At 39.5% G+C, this 14,651-nt stretch overlaps 1 protein-coding gene and 1 non-coding gene across 2 annotated transcripts; one reads left to right on the top strand and one right to left on the bottom strand.

The window, feature by feature from the left end:
• Nucleotides 1-3,196: 3,196 nt before the first annotated feature.
• Nucleotides 3,197-3,269, top strand: trnav-uac (transfer RNA valine (anticodon UAC)). Its single transcript has one exon. It is a non-coding gene; the product is annotated as a tRNA-Val (tRNA).
• A 5,902-nt stretch (nucleotides 3,270-9,171) lies between these two features.
• Nucleotides 9,172-12,044, bottom strand: rps16 (ribosomal protein S16). The gene is made up of 6 exons (XM_085436767.1): nucleotides 11,962-12,044; nucleotides 11,820-11,871; nucleotides 10,933-11,034; nucleotides 10,495-10,591; nucleotides 10,351-10,398; nucleotides 9,172-9,364 (listed from the first exon to the last, which is right to left on the bottom strand). Exons 2-6 carry the CDS (start codon nucleotides 11,865-11,867, stop codon nucleotides 9,219-9,221), a joined length of 441 nt encoding a protein of 146 aa, XP_085292893.1. The 5' UTR covers nucleotides 11,868-11,871; nucleotides 11,962-12,044; the 3' UTR covers nucleotides 9,172-9,218.
• Between the last annotated feature and the right edge of the window lie 2,607 nt (nucleotides 12,045-14,651).

The raw sequence follows: 14,651 nt of genomic DNA, 5'->3' as shown, positions 1-14,651 counted from the left end.
TTTTGTTTTTTCTCTTTTCATGCCGCGCCCCCCCTGCAATGGCTCTGCGCCCCCCCAGGGGACAGGCCCCACACTTTGGGAAGGTCTGGATTCAAGGAATCATACAAACTTTATTCAGCATCACCATCATACACGGGGGGGGGGGGGGGGGGATGCTGCAGGACGAGGGCTTATCATCGTCTTAATAACAGAATCTAGCATGACTCAAAAATACAGCTTTTGCTATAAGTTATTGGTCTCATTTAAGGTGACGACATACACTTTTGTCAACTGCAAAACTTTACAATGAAACATTGGTGCAATCATTGTTTTGAATTGAATCTGGCTGTCATGCAGTAATGATAAAAATGAAAAAATAACTTCAAAATAAAGGTTGAACCGATGCTAGTTTGAGATTGTTCTTGAACACTGAAAGACTGATGTTTTCAGTTCGTTCATTTCAGTCTTTTAAACTAAATGGTGTATGACTTTACTGTTTACCGGTATATTTTGTTCCTGCAACGTCGATGTGGAGCACCCCTGATGTCGTACAATGAAACTGTAGTACTGTCTGCCAAAGCAAGACAACCAGAACACTATAAATAAATACTATATATACTGAATAAAACATACACAGTATGTGCAGAAATATATGCTCACAAGTTACTAATTAGAATAAGAGAGCCTTTTTCAGCTTTGGTTTTCAGAAGAGAATTTTTTATAGCTCACCTTTTTGAATTTTAATGAAGCTAAAAAAGATCTTTATAGCTCCACAGTCGCCTTGATTGACAGGGTGATGCCATCACATAAGACGTTGCAGCTGTTGCTTTGCTGACTGGAATTACTGAATCGTACCTCTTGACCATATTTATGTATTGAGGTAGTAAAATGTTTAGTGTTTGATGTTATTTGTTACTATCTTTTCCTTTATGCATGACAGTGAGATGCATTGCTGTTTGCTGCTAGTGCAATGCCTGTAAGCAAAGTTTTGTACAACACAGTTTGCAGATGGCCTCTAAATGCATCAAATGTAGGTAGCCATAAAGTTACTGTTCTGATAAGAAGACAGCTATAAGTGAAACACTCCTCAAACATCTGTATGTTCAAAGTGTGTGCAGAATTGGCTATACTTGATGATACAGGTCATAGGTCATTACATAATAGTTTTGAACACTGCAGTAAAAACAGCCCAGACACCCCAAAGAAAGCTTATCAACTAACTCAGCTCCTGCAATTATGTGTGATTACTAAACACGCTGTTTAACAAACACTTTTCCTTGTGCACCGCGATGAGTCATTCATCTCAAAAAGAATACACGGGTGACAATATAAAGCAAACATTTCCATCTCCACTCAGGAAAGTTTCTCTCATTTTCCTTTAATCATGACTCTAAAAGAAACAACAACAAATGCGGGGAGAATAAAAAGATAACCTCAATACTTCAAAGCTGTCTGCAATCCCATCTCCTCATAATCTCCTCACCAGTTTTGCCCAAGAGGTGATGGTTTTCAGTGTGTTTTCACTAAAATAGATCCAGGCTGACACCTGAGGAGGGGGGATCACTGCAAGTCCTCTGCAGGTTGTCGCAGGGCATCAGAGTGCCGCAGTCAGGGCTGAAGGGTAAAGGTTGAATGGTGTGAGAGGTAGCCTGTGACCCCCTGATTTGGCTCGGGTCTAACGGTCAAGCTCTCGGGGGGGAAACCCCTGCATGACCCAGCTCACCCTGTGTGCAGTGCCGCAGTGCCACCGACACACTGCCTGCACAAACACGAAGGAAGTAAAAGAGACAGAAGGCGTAAAGAGGTGAGGCAGATTTTGATGGGAGACAAAGGTTCGGCCGTGCGGGCCTACTGGGACTAATTCCGCTTTAGTTCAAGTCTAGGTTAAATGCGTTGGGAATGAGTCAATGCTGGCTGCAGAAAGTGTGACTAACAGAGCGGGTCAGTAACAGGGAGCCCTTTTCTGGCTCCTTTCTGACCAAAAAGAGGCTGAGGGGAGGGCCAGAGTGAAACAGATGAGATGAATCCATCATCGGCTCCATATTCTCACTCAGTCCTTAACGGTAACAAAGTGTACTTTGAGGGGATAGGCGAGTGGGGGAGCTGAGTGGAGCGTGGGATTGTGGAATAAACAAGAGATTTTAAAGATGTCATCCAGATTTATGGCAGACCTCTGAAATGGTAATTTTGAACATTTAGGTGGCTGCTCATTTGGGATAATTGTGCTTTTCCACAGGCATTTAAAAACGCATTACACAAAGTGAACCGATATACTCAGAAACGCTTTGCACACACCAAGTGCTTTTACTTGCGCTTGCAAAACTAACACTATTAACAGACAAATACTTAGCGGTGTTTCCACTCCAGCAAAGATCTTTTATAGAACTAGCAGGCAAATGACCCCAGGCACGATCTCATGTGCATGAAACCCTTGTTTGGTGTGTCAGTTACAACAAAATCACTAAAGTAACAGAGACAAATGTAACAAGCCGCCTCATGCATACAGATAAAAACACTCTTTTGTTATAGGTGGAGGAGTTTTAACACACAGAAGGACCCAGTAGAACCTGAATTGTTATTGGTCAAGCAGGCTAAACTATAAGCCTAAAGGATATGTTAGCTTTCTGTCAACAGTCACGTGGCTGCTACAGTTTATGAAGGCCCAGCTTGTGTCACAATCAGCTTGTCAGCTCACGGTTAGTGCAGCGTTCCAAAGAGATGTTCGTGTGCCCTCACTGTGAAACACTACACTACGATGCAAACACCCTTCCAGTGGACTACAAGCTGAAAAACATATAGCAGTAACAACTAGTCATCCATTCTATTTGCAGCTTTCAGCAAGTCGGTCCTTTCTGAGGGTTTGCAGACACATGATCACTAACCATGTGACATTAACTTGTCCTTCATTTTCGACATAAGACGATCTCTGTGACAATCTAGGATCAAGTGAATGTAGTGAAATCGTAAAAGCTTTTTCTTCAAAGTCAAAGTTTCCCTTTAAACATGTTGGTTGCATTGCTGAGGCACAGTTTCCCTAGCAACCGGTGGTTGTGTCACTTCCAGTGGACGTCTTGAGTAATGTGTGGATGACATATTTCCCTCTTTAAAAAAAGAGAACAAGAGATGACGTTTTATCAAACTCACGTTTCATATTTTATGAAATCGTAAAGTATTAGGAGTATGGCCATGGATTGGTGGTGGATACATCTTTTTAGTTGGTTCTATAGTGTAGTGGTAATCACATCTGCTTTACACGCAGAAGGTCCTGGGTTCGATCCCCAGTGGAGCCAATGACAATTTTCATAAGTCATACTAAACTATAACCAAAAAGGATTTGCTTACTTTCCTGTCGAAGGTGCTGTAGTTTCTGAATCCCAAGTGTGAAAAGTCCAACTTATACTTGTATGTGGTGCTCCACTACAAGATGCTATCCTACAGCTGTCTTCCTCTATGGAGAAATGTATAACATATATAAGAGACAACACTATTAAGGAGGTTGGCTGATTTAAGTAAGAGATGATGAATTTTGAAGAATGTTTTTGGTTGCAGGACGAGTTTCTATTGACTGATCCAAGACAGTGTTGCTAAACGTCTTTAGGGGAAACTGCATGTATAAAGTATATGCACACAGCACATCTGTTTAGTGCTGCAAGAAGTGAACTTGGTATGTGTTGTTGGCGTGTTCTGATTTTGCAGAAAGGCAAGAAGCAGATGCAATCATCACCACTTCCTTTAAAAGAAGGGAAAAGATGCAGGTTAGCCACTGTTTAAATAGAATATTAAAACACAATATGACAATATGCTCTCTCTCAATATTTTATGTATGTTGACAGTTTCTTGCATCTTTCTACACTCTGCTTAGACTGCTTTGCCTGAAGAATTGTAAAATATTATTATTTCTATAGTTGTTCTATAAATATTTACTATTACTGGTCAATGACAAATGGCAGTGGATTTTTTTAAGTGTTTTCCTTTAGTGAAAGTAGCATTACATGTCTATGTAAATGTCCTTAGGATGTACTCCAGTACATTTAACTTAAAGTGTTAAAGGTAAACATACTTAGTGTTCAATTGCTTAATATTAATGTAGATGTTTAAGGATAGTCTTATTTTAAATGTTTTATAGAATTTATTTTATCTACAGTATGAATTGCTGTAGTGAAACTGTAAAATGTGTGTCTAGCTCATTTCCTTCTTAATTAAAGGGGGGAAATGCCCTGATTCTGCTGGAGGTTTCTTCCTGTTAATAGGGAGTTTTATCTTCCCACTGTCAACAAGTGCTTGCTCATTGTTCAACAAATTGTTGGGGTTTTCTCACTATTATTAAAATGGCAAAAGCTTAGATGCTAAAAACAGGAACCGATTGGTGGTGGCCATCTTTTTATACAGTTTATGGTGCTGGCTAAGGGTGCAGACACAGAGATGGGCAGTTATAGCAAACAGCTGGTTAGCTTTGCTTATCATAAAGACTGTAAACAAGAGGACGTAGGAATCTACTGGAATTTAAAAAAAAATCACAAATTAAGACCTCTGAATGTCATTTATTTAAATGGATGTCAAAACAACAAAATGCAAATCACTTAAATTGACATTTTTTTTACAGAAGCACAAACTATGAAATAATAAAATCTACAGGATCTATCTGGGAAGCTGGGTGACTAACTCAGCGACCATCAAAACTGGTAAACCAAAAACTGCTAATTGTTTTTTGTTTTTGCACTCTTTGAGTCACAAAGGAATAAATGGGAGTTCTTTAAAAGTTTTACGCAGCATAAAAGAAATAAAACTCAAAGCAAAAAAACAGAGAAGTTTATAGCAGAATTTAAGCTGTGGTGTTACTGAATCTTTGCCTTTACATGCACCCAAACAGAGATCGGCTCCCCTCAAGGACAATGCAGCAGATAAGCACCTAGCCCCTCATTAACACTCTCAGCCCAAACAGCAGTGTGTTGCCTGGCTGGACAGCATTTCATCTAAAATGAAGCCAACATTTGTTGCTGCCTGCCACAGTCCCTGATCTTCAGCCTCTGGAACCCTCAAACAATTGTTTATTCATTTCAGGGAAGAAGACTGGACAAGGATGTGACTGCTACAGGAAGAGAAAGGAGAGCAGTGGACGAACATCCTTCACTTTTGTTTTCCATCTTTTGGCTTGCTGTTTTGTTTTTGTTTTGTTTTGTTTTTTGCATTTCCAGAAAAAATGCCAAAAACTAGGCTTGAAGCCGATTTTCTAAGCATACATTTGGGTGCATTCATATGCTTCCATGTGTTAATTGCACTGTGTGTGTGTCTGTTCATAAAAGGCGTCACGAGGAGAGGAGGGCATAAAGTGCAAGTGATGACAAAATGCATCCTGGCCTAACACCTCAGTGTTGGTGTGATTTGGAGACCTAGCGAGGCAGAGGTGTTAACAGAGGAAAAGCAGGTGGTAGGCTCCACTGTGTGTGTGTGTGTCTGTGTGCGTCAGTGCTGGGCCATGAAGGAAGAAACCCCACACGCTCAATTACACAATTTAAAAGATTCATAAAAAACTGTTGTGCAAAAATATTTCAGACGCCTGTTGTGTTCTGGATCGAATTTACTTAATTTACCATCACAGTCCTTCAGTTTTTAAATAACCGCAGAATCAGATTCACAGCAGTGTAACTGAATCAAAACAAGAGCTTGTTAAAAAGAGGGAAAACAAACCAATACAGCTGCCAACATAGTGCACATTTGCTTTATGTGATACTTTGTGTGCTAAAAATTACAATAAAGTTCACACTGTAGGAAAATTCAATTCCTTTTCTTAATTTTCTGGAACCATGCATGGATTACTTGCCTTTACACGCACCTCTACTAAAACCATTATATACCATTTTTAAATAGATAACCGTGCACAACAAAGTCATTAGCAATCCTAAACCTTTATGAAAGGTTTGGATTCTGCACGGCTAAGCGTAGACCATATAAAAAGCCAAAGCACAATACAATAAACTCACTATGTAGAAAGCTAGTCGTCACTTGATTTATGATTTGTTGTTGTGTTCATTTTGTAAGCATTCGTCCAATTTAAAGTGAAATATGTAATGAAGCTGGGCATGTTTGACAGTCTATAAAGCTCATAATACAACTCTGTTTTTCACAAGTACATAAAGCATTAGTAAATGATTTATTCCACTTTAGTAAAGCCATTTTTGACAGATTGAAGCGTATTAATACAACAAATATATGTATAGCCAGCAAAGAAAGCGTATATTTCTTGTCAATTGTCCCACTGGGGAGTGAACCCAGGACCTTCTGCATGAAAAGCAGATGTGATTACCACTCAATATAGAACCAGTACATAGAAATATCATCACCACCAAGACTTTGTATGTGAAGGCCAAAAAAAAAAGGAGAAAAACAAAAGAAAGTAGTTTGGGAGTGAATCACTAAAGGTCTGAACTTAAATCTGATTTACATGCTTTGGGGATGACCTTAAACAGTCTGTTCATGCTAGGATACTCTCAAGTATACCTGAAAGTTTTGATAGCCTTTCATTCACTTATTAAATGAAATCATCATTTAAAATCTGCTTTCTTTTTGTTTTATTTACTCAGGCTATCTTTGCCTTATATTAAAGTTGGATGATGTGAAATGTCAAAGTTCAACAAAGGACAAAAAAGAAAAACATTTTGACAGTGCTGGAAGTGAAGGATTAAAATTGAGTTTGAGAAGTAAGATGAAAGGAGTCCAGATTCAGCTTCAAGTGTTACTGAGGAGTTATTAATATTATTATTTTTTTATACATCCAACAGGCCTCTGTGAGAACAGCAGATAAAATAAGCTCGGGAACCACTCTCACAACTTACTGTATGAAAAGTAGTTTATGTTATGACAGTTTACTCTTCCCTTTGCAGTCTATTTAAACAGTTATGCACGGTATTCACATTATTGTGGAAAAACCAGAGATGGAGACCAATTTTGCCATTAGAGAGAGAGAAATCAGGTGCAAACATTGATCCCAGCCCAGCATTTTCCTCTTCCCACCTCTGTTCCCTACAGCTTTCTGCATTAACTGCATTAGGTTAGTCTGTGTTCTCAGGCATTTCAGAAAACAGCCATTTCCACAGGTGCAGTATGTCCCTGATGTAACATTATGGCCTTCAGAGGTGAGGTTGCAGGCAGGGGCAGAAAATAAACAGTAGTAAACAACAGTAGCAGTAGGGAGTGGGCTTCCCTGCTGTGTTGATTATTGGAGGGCTATAAACAGGCCTGATCCCCTCTGGGAGCTCTCCGAGTGGGAACGACTGTTGCTGACTGCCTACAGAGAGGCCAACAACATCTGGGCCTCAGCTCAGCTCATCATGCTCCCGTTGCTGTGCAAGACTCGGGTGTGCCTGTGCATCGGCGCTGGCGGGAAGGAATAAACACAGATAGCAGTAACAAGCAGTCAACACAACCTGAGGAAACAATGCTGCAGTTTTATGTAAAAATACCGTCCCGGACAAAAACTGGCTACAGAGAAGCAGGCACCATGTAAATTGACTGCGCAGGGTATTCTTATCACAGTAAATAAGACTGCAAAATTACAATAAAACCACCACCCAGGATAATGCAATCTGAAATTTTGGCACACAGAGCCGGGCTTCATTGTTCAGCATTCATCAAATCAGTGTTGGGACACACTGTGGGGTCGCAGTATCTCATTTCTAATAACAAACCAGCATGGGCCTGGAACAATAATCAACATTTGCATGAGTATTTACTTACACAGTAGAGACAAAAGGAGAGGGGGAAAGCAAATTTAGATTAAGAAGAAATACCGGAGCCTGACAATCAGTTTTCCAAGCAAGACAACATATGTGGCATCATGCTGGCAAAAACTGGTAATGTATAATCTTCTCTATGCATTCACTGATTGCATATTATCTGAGCTATATGATGCTTTCTGACCAGCTGAACACTCTCTCGGGGCTTTTAGTGGTAGAGGGGAGAAATGTGTTACTTTTCAATGCTTTTACCATTGGTTTAGTAGATGGTGCTATAGCACCATCTACTGGTGGAATGTTGCAATTCCAATACTACAATTGGAATGTTACAATTGTAGTATAAAAATTATAAACAAAAAGAACACAAACATCTTGGAATGCAGAAATAAAAACTGGCCCTTGGTTTTTTTTTGTATTTTATTGTCTCCTGGTGTCTTCATGCGTCTTCTGTTTTCTTAACGTTTTGACGGCTGAAGATTACACACAAAAAATTATCTTGCATCACACATTTGGTTGTTTCGCCTAATTAATAATGCTTTGTGTTGGTATTGTACTGCTTTAAATTATCAGTAAGGCCCAAAAAGGCGTTACATAAAGGTCCAGTTAGACATTTTTACACACCAAGTTAATCAATGAGAGATTTGGAAGCATTATGCTCTTTGTTAATATTTTTTGCTTATGGCTGGTTTTCTAGGAGAGTCCTGCAGCCATTGATACTGCACACCCATATAAAGGCTCAACCATGTCCATAGAATTTTAAATAGAGATGTGATATTGAATCAGATTTAAGACCACCAAGTCATCCCAAAAGAAAAGGGAAGCATTTCCCTGTTTTTGCCATTAACATCCATATAACCTATATGAAGAGTCGCCCCCTGCTGGATATTACAATACATGCCTGTTTTAGGCACATTTTCACTCACTTTCTACAAGTTGCATCTTTTACAGTCTGTGCACGTTATCACACAGCTAATCAGTGTGACTCTCAATATTATTTGGTGTCCTTTTCTTATATCAAAACATAAACATTTCTGCTGTTTAAACAAACAGTCTGTAACCTTTCTGAAGACCTATGTAGTGAACTTAGCACTACTAAATAGTTAAGGCCAGTGGTAAATAGCAAACGACTGGGATAAATGCAATAGTTGCAGGTAATTTCTGTGACCACATTAGCAGTAAATACTGTTGGTAGCTTCAGAGAGTTACCTAATATGAGAGCCATGGTTCAGATTGAGTAACATCACAAGTACTAGAGACTGTCAGCAAAAACAAATGCAGCTGCACATAGGTAATCGTCTGTGATATTGTTTCCCACTGATTGAATGTACTTGAGCTATTGTGAATAGAAAGTGGCTGCAGGTGCCTAGCAACCAAAACAAATCAGTGGAGCAGTTGTAAGATGACAATAACCAGGGGTGATAACCGTGGAACAGAGCAAGTCAATAAATAAAATCACAAATTTGTTTTCTTTGTTCCTCCAATTTATTATGAAAATGTACACGGGGATTAACGGTAGGACTTCTGGTAGCGAGCGCGAGCTCCAGGTCCACCGAACTTCTTGGACTCGCAGCGACGTGGATCGGCAACCAGCAGGGTCCTGTCATACTGGATCAGGATGTCCTTGATCTCCTTCTTGGAGGCCTCATCCACATCTGCAGTAAAACAAATACAGATTAGTCCAGATTAAGATTCAGAGTAATATGCAGTCTAGCCAAATGTTCTTCACTGGTTCGACTGTTTGCAGATTTCCATAACTGCAGTAACTTTTTCCTTGTGCTACGTTTCAATATTTATTATGAACTTGTTAGAACTACAGAATTTCCAGCTGTTTCATATCCACAATGCAACCCTGATCTTTCCTAGTCATCAAGAGACAGTTGTACATCAATACATACAAAAATCAGATCAATAAAAACTCATTTCTACTCTCACAGCTCCTTTATAAATGTGTGTTATGTCCAACAAAACCCATATTTAAAAAGTAGTAGTTACTGCAGAATGGACGAGTACTCAAGTATCTAAAGCAGAGAAATTTGCACACACGGGGGGAATTTTATTTTTAAAAATTTACCAGATGATAGAAGTCATCTTATTTTTGATTTCCTGCCCTGCTCATGTACTCTGTGAAGTGACTTAGAATAGATGCATATTTTTAGTGAAGTAGTGTGCCACTTCTAGATTGCTTCTGAAATACCTTCCTGTGAATCTCAAAAATAGTTCATGCTGACAATGACCTGCTCTAGTGAGCACAACACAGCAGTTCTATCTCACAGCTCAGCCCACTGCTTATGATCACGCAACAATTCCAATGCAAACAATTAAATAGTCAGTCTTAGTCCAGTTTTATGCAGCATAGAGCAAACACCAATAGCTCAGCAGTAGGCTAACCTACCATAGCATTCAAAAGCCTGGAGTTGTCAAATCAGAAAAGTTCTAATGTATTTAACTGTAACCAAATTTTCTGTACTGTGTTACGGTTTACGATTTTATTAAGAAGAAATGCACCATGGGATTATCAAATACTTTCCACTTCTCACCTATGTGTAGTACTCTGGAGTGACTCTAAACATGCCTATTTACAAAAGAGTGATGTTTGTACAAAAAAAAAAAAAAAAAAAAAAAAAACGTCATTACTTACACTTCTGATAGTATGCAACCAGGGACTTGGAGATGGCCTGGCGGATGGCTGAGAGAGAAGAACATGTCGATATTCAGAGCCTTTTTTCAACACTAATCATAAAACATCATGAGCAAAATTATAGAGAGGAAATACTTTGCTTACCATAGATCTGTGCGACGTGTCCACCACCCTTCACTCTGACTCTGATGTCCACTCCAGCAAAACGCTCCTTACCAAGCAAGAGCACTGGCTCCAAAAGCTTACAAAAAGAATCACATATTGATGTCAAATTTATGTCATTGATGTTTCTCAAAAGGAAATCCTTTCTATCGTTTTAAAACTGAATTTTAAAATTGTTGAATTCTACATATAGTATTCTAAAATATACACATGCAACTGTAAGTACCAAAAGCAACTCCAATGCAGCTAGATTTATGCTTAAATTAAAAATAAAATAAAATCAATCCCATATGTACAATGTCCAACATCAACTGCCTGAAGAAAGAGCTTTCACGCTCTACTGTGACATCATTTGATGTGCACAAAATTAAATAACGACCACTTACATCACTCATGTTCACCTCTCTTGTTAGGACTCACCTTGTACTGGAGCGTAGCAGGCTCCACCATCTCCAGGGGTCTGCCGTTCACCTTGATCAGGCCATTCCCCCTCTTGCAGTGGGCAACTGCTGTGGCAGTTTTCTGCAACAGAAAGTTCAGATGAATACCACTGAATTTAATATATTGTACTTTTGGGGGGGGGGGGGGGGGGGGGTTAATTTACAAAACTAAACTAAAACAAAGTAAGTTTCTTCAGCTTTAGTCAAATCTGTAAACATCAGGAGTTGATGCACGACTTCATCGGGTGGGGACAGGCTTCACAAACTGTTGTCGCTCAATTAAAGTAAAATATAAAAAAATAAAATGACACGAGAAAACCCACTGTGGAAAATGAACATGGCGAAGTAAATGAGTAAATCTATGGCACATACAAACGTGTTCAATCTGGTGATACACAATTGACGTAACGTTTAACTCTTAATTTCCGCTCATTTGTACGCATCGAGATTCAATTTAAAATCCAAGGTGACAGCAACTCCGCATTTCAAGGTGATGTGACGGATTAGCGATATTTAATGGTTTGGTTAAATACGTTCTATTTGACTGTATGAGGATAAACCTGAGCTAACTCTGTCATTCAGAACCCAAACTTAACACTAGCACCAGGGCTAGCGTGGTAAGCTAAAGAAAAGCAAAACCGTCCGGTGTGTAGCACCTACATCACATCGAACAGTAATTACAAGCTTCAATGAAAGTATTATTACTACTTAATGTTATAAATACCATATAAACTGGCTTATTTACTGCGGAATTGCAGTGTAAAATCAGAGGCCCACCACCTTTTAATATCAGCCATTACAGCTACGACTAGCAAGACAAGTTAGCCGCAACCCCACACGTGGATTAAATTGCACATTTTTACTCACTTTACGTCCAAACACCTGGACAGACTGCAGAGGGCCTTTAGCTGGCATGTTTCTGAAACACACAAAAGACAACACTTACATTAGAAACCGGTAAACAAGTATATTTTTCTATTATTTTGCCGGATCACTCTGAAGAACATACCGTCTTCAGCTAGGGTGCCGTACGAAGAGGCCGATGGGGTTTCACATGCGGAGGTTCAGGGGCTGCTGCACGACAATGCAAGCTGTTTTGAGATAGGGCTTGCGACAGTTGATCTCGCTTTACTACCATCTAATATTGAGCAGATCGGAGAGTTTCTGCTGTTGTTTCACAATGGCAGGGAACAGAATGTACATGTGTTTGGCGTTTGATCTCACGTGTTCCTGTGTTTGTAAATCTAAAAAAACAAAACAAAGGCAGTTTTAAATAGGGGTGGGTTTTTATAATCGATTCATCGATTAAAATCGATTCTGGCTTGGATAACGTAAAATCGATTCATTAAAATCCTGAATCGATTTTTTAATATAAATTTATTTTGTCCGAAATGCCAGAATCTCTGGTGACATCTCACAAAATTTCAAGAACCACCAAACAGTAAATGAGAGCAGGTACAGGGATTCTGCACATAGACTTAAACACACAGCGCGACCCGCGGATCAGAATCAGTTAGATGTCGCCTTTCTCACAGTCGGGGCTGAAAGCCGACAGCTCGCTGATCCGGGTCCGCGCTTTGTGTTCACGCCCTTTATGCGCTGATTCTAAAGCTGTTAGTTTGATCTCTCTCCAAACAATATTGACCGAATCAGCAGCAAAAGAAGATCCAAACGCTTCACATAAACATCGTCATGAATTCACTCTTTTACTGTTTTGCTTCCATTGCGATGCGCAGCTCTCTCTCTCTCCCTCTCTCCCCCCCCCCCCCCCCTCTCTCAACAGTTTCCCTTTCTTCATTATTCGCTTGCTTGTTACACAAGTCTACTGTTGCTTACAGCGCTGTCGGCCGCTGTTTTTTTCTCTTTTACATTCTTCCGAAAAGAAAACCTCATTTCTGCTGTTCAATACTGAACAAATTGAAACTTTTTAAAATTATTCAAAATGCAAAATGCTTAGCCATGTCTCTAATAAAACCGCTGTAACGTCAGAGGTAATGTTGATTAATTAATGGTTTTCTTTCGTTTTTGATGTACTGCAGAATATTTTTATAAAATACCAGGCCAGGAAAATCACCTTCATGTTTTTCTGTGTTTTATCTTCAGCTACTTTGACACAAAGGCATCTGCTGTGATGCTCACACCTTGGATAAAGTCTTGAGAGTGTCAGCTTCCTTTTTATAGATACAAAAATATGTAAATGTCCTGATCTGAATTATATCTCTGACTGTCAAAATTTCCCAGATTTAAATCGAATCGAATCGAATTAAATCGAATCGTGGATCGAATCGATTCGGGACCTTGTGAATCGGAATTGAATCGATTCTAGAAATCAGTGACGATACCCAGTCCTAGTTTTAAATATTGTCGCATGGACCTCTTGTATAATGCCGGGGGAAACAGGTATTCGGGGTGATATTTACTTTTCATCTTCCTTACATTTTTGTATCTCCTTCAACACTTTTCAACTTAGAAAACCCATTCAACCACCATTAGATTCATCTTCTTTTGGACATGTGTGCTTGTATTTTTCTCATTTTTAACTTTTATATATTTTTTAAATTATTCAACTTTATTCAGCAAAAATCTATAGTGTATTTCAATGGAAGAATCTTCAGATTCTCATTCGACTTACTCCTCTTTCAACTCCAACTACTTCCACATACCTTGACCGACAGATTCCATTCAAACTTTAAAATTAAGCCAAGACATTGAACTATTCAGCTTGTATTTATCTTTTATTATCCTCTTTACTTTTACTTCAGTTCCAGTTTAAGTTTCATGCTTTTTTCATCCGTTTCAGAGTCTATAATGGGTGTGTGTGGGACGGAATGTTGGAGGTTAGAATGAGACAGTTCAACTGCTAGAGTGGAAGCAGGGGAAAAATTGATCTTAAAATCTTCTCTTTCAACTGCTGCTGTGTCCACAGCATTCGGTCTATAGCCATCATTTTACCCTCAAAACGTAGCCATCATTGCCCTCTTTCATCCAATGTTGTTATTATTGTAGTAGATGTTATGGTTCTTTTATAAATGTCACCAACGCACAGCTTCCTCCATCCAACTCTTCCACAAAGTCCAATGTTAAAACGGCTCCCAAAATTTGTCTGAAAATCACAAGTACAGGCTGTCTTTACACTGTCACCACGTCCATATAATAAATCTGACAGACATGAGAACTCCTCGGGTGGGTATGGCGGATGCCCAGTCATTGCCTGTGCCTGTTCTGGTTCCCCGGGTGAGGGCAACTGTGACCTTGCTGACTCCTGCACCCATTTCAGTTCCTCGGGTGGGAGCAGCAGAGGTCCAGCTTGCTCCTGTGCTCCCAGGGTAAAGGTAGCCAGAACCCAGCAGTTTCTTTTATTGAAAAATTGCATCTCAATTTTATACTTTACAAAATCATCTCGGGGGCCAGATTAAACCTATTTGCAGGCCTGATCCGGCCCGCGGGCCATACGTTTCATACCCCTGCTTTAGCTAGAAAAGGACACTGGTTTTTCAGCAGGACTTGTAGAAACCAGAATGTAATTTAAAGGTGTAGATGGCAGCTGCAGCCAATTGACTGAATGTAAGAGCACTGGACATGAATTAGCACATTGTGGATCTCTCATCATTGCTGTGGCTTTGAAGTTGAGCAAAACTGATGGTAGAAGTTTCTTCTGAATTCTTCAATTCAGGGTTCTGAGTGCAACCCATTTGAACA

The sequence above is a fragment of the Copadichromis virginalis genome, linkage group LG17 (assembly GCF_057382275.1).
Source record: "Copadichromis virginalis isolate Kocher_CV1m ecotype Utaka linkage group LG17, C_Virginalis_male_GT1.1, whole genome shotgun sequence".
In the NCBI taxonomy this organism is placed as follows: domain Eukaryota; kingdom Metazoa; phylum Chordata; class Actinopteri; order Cichliformes; family Cichlidae; genus Copadichromis; species Copadichromis virginalis.
The sequence above is the reverse complement of the archived record's forward strand: the minus strand, read 5'-3'. Positions and strand labels throughout refer to the sequence as shown.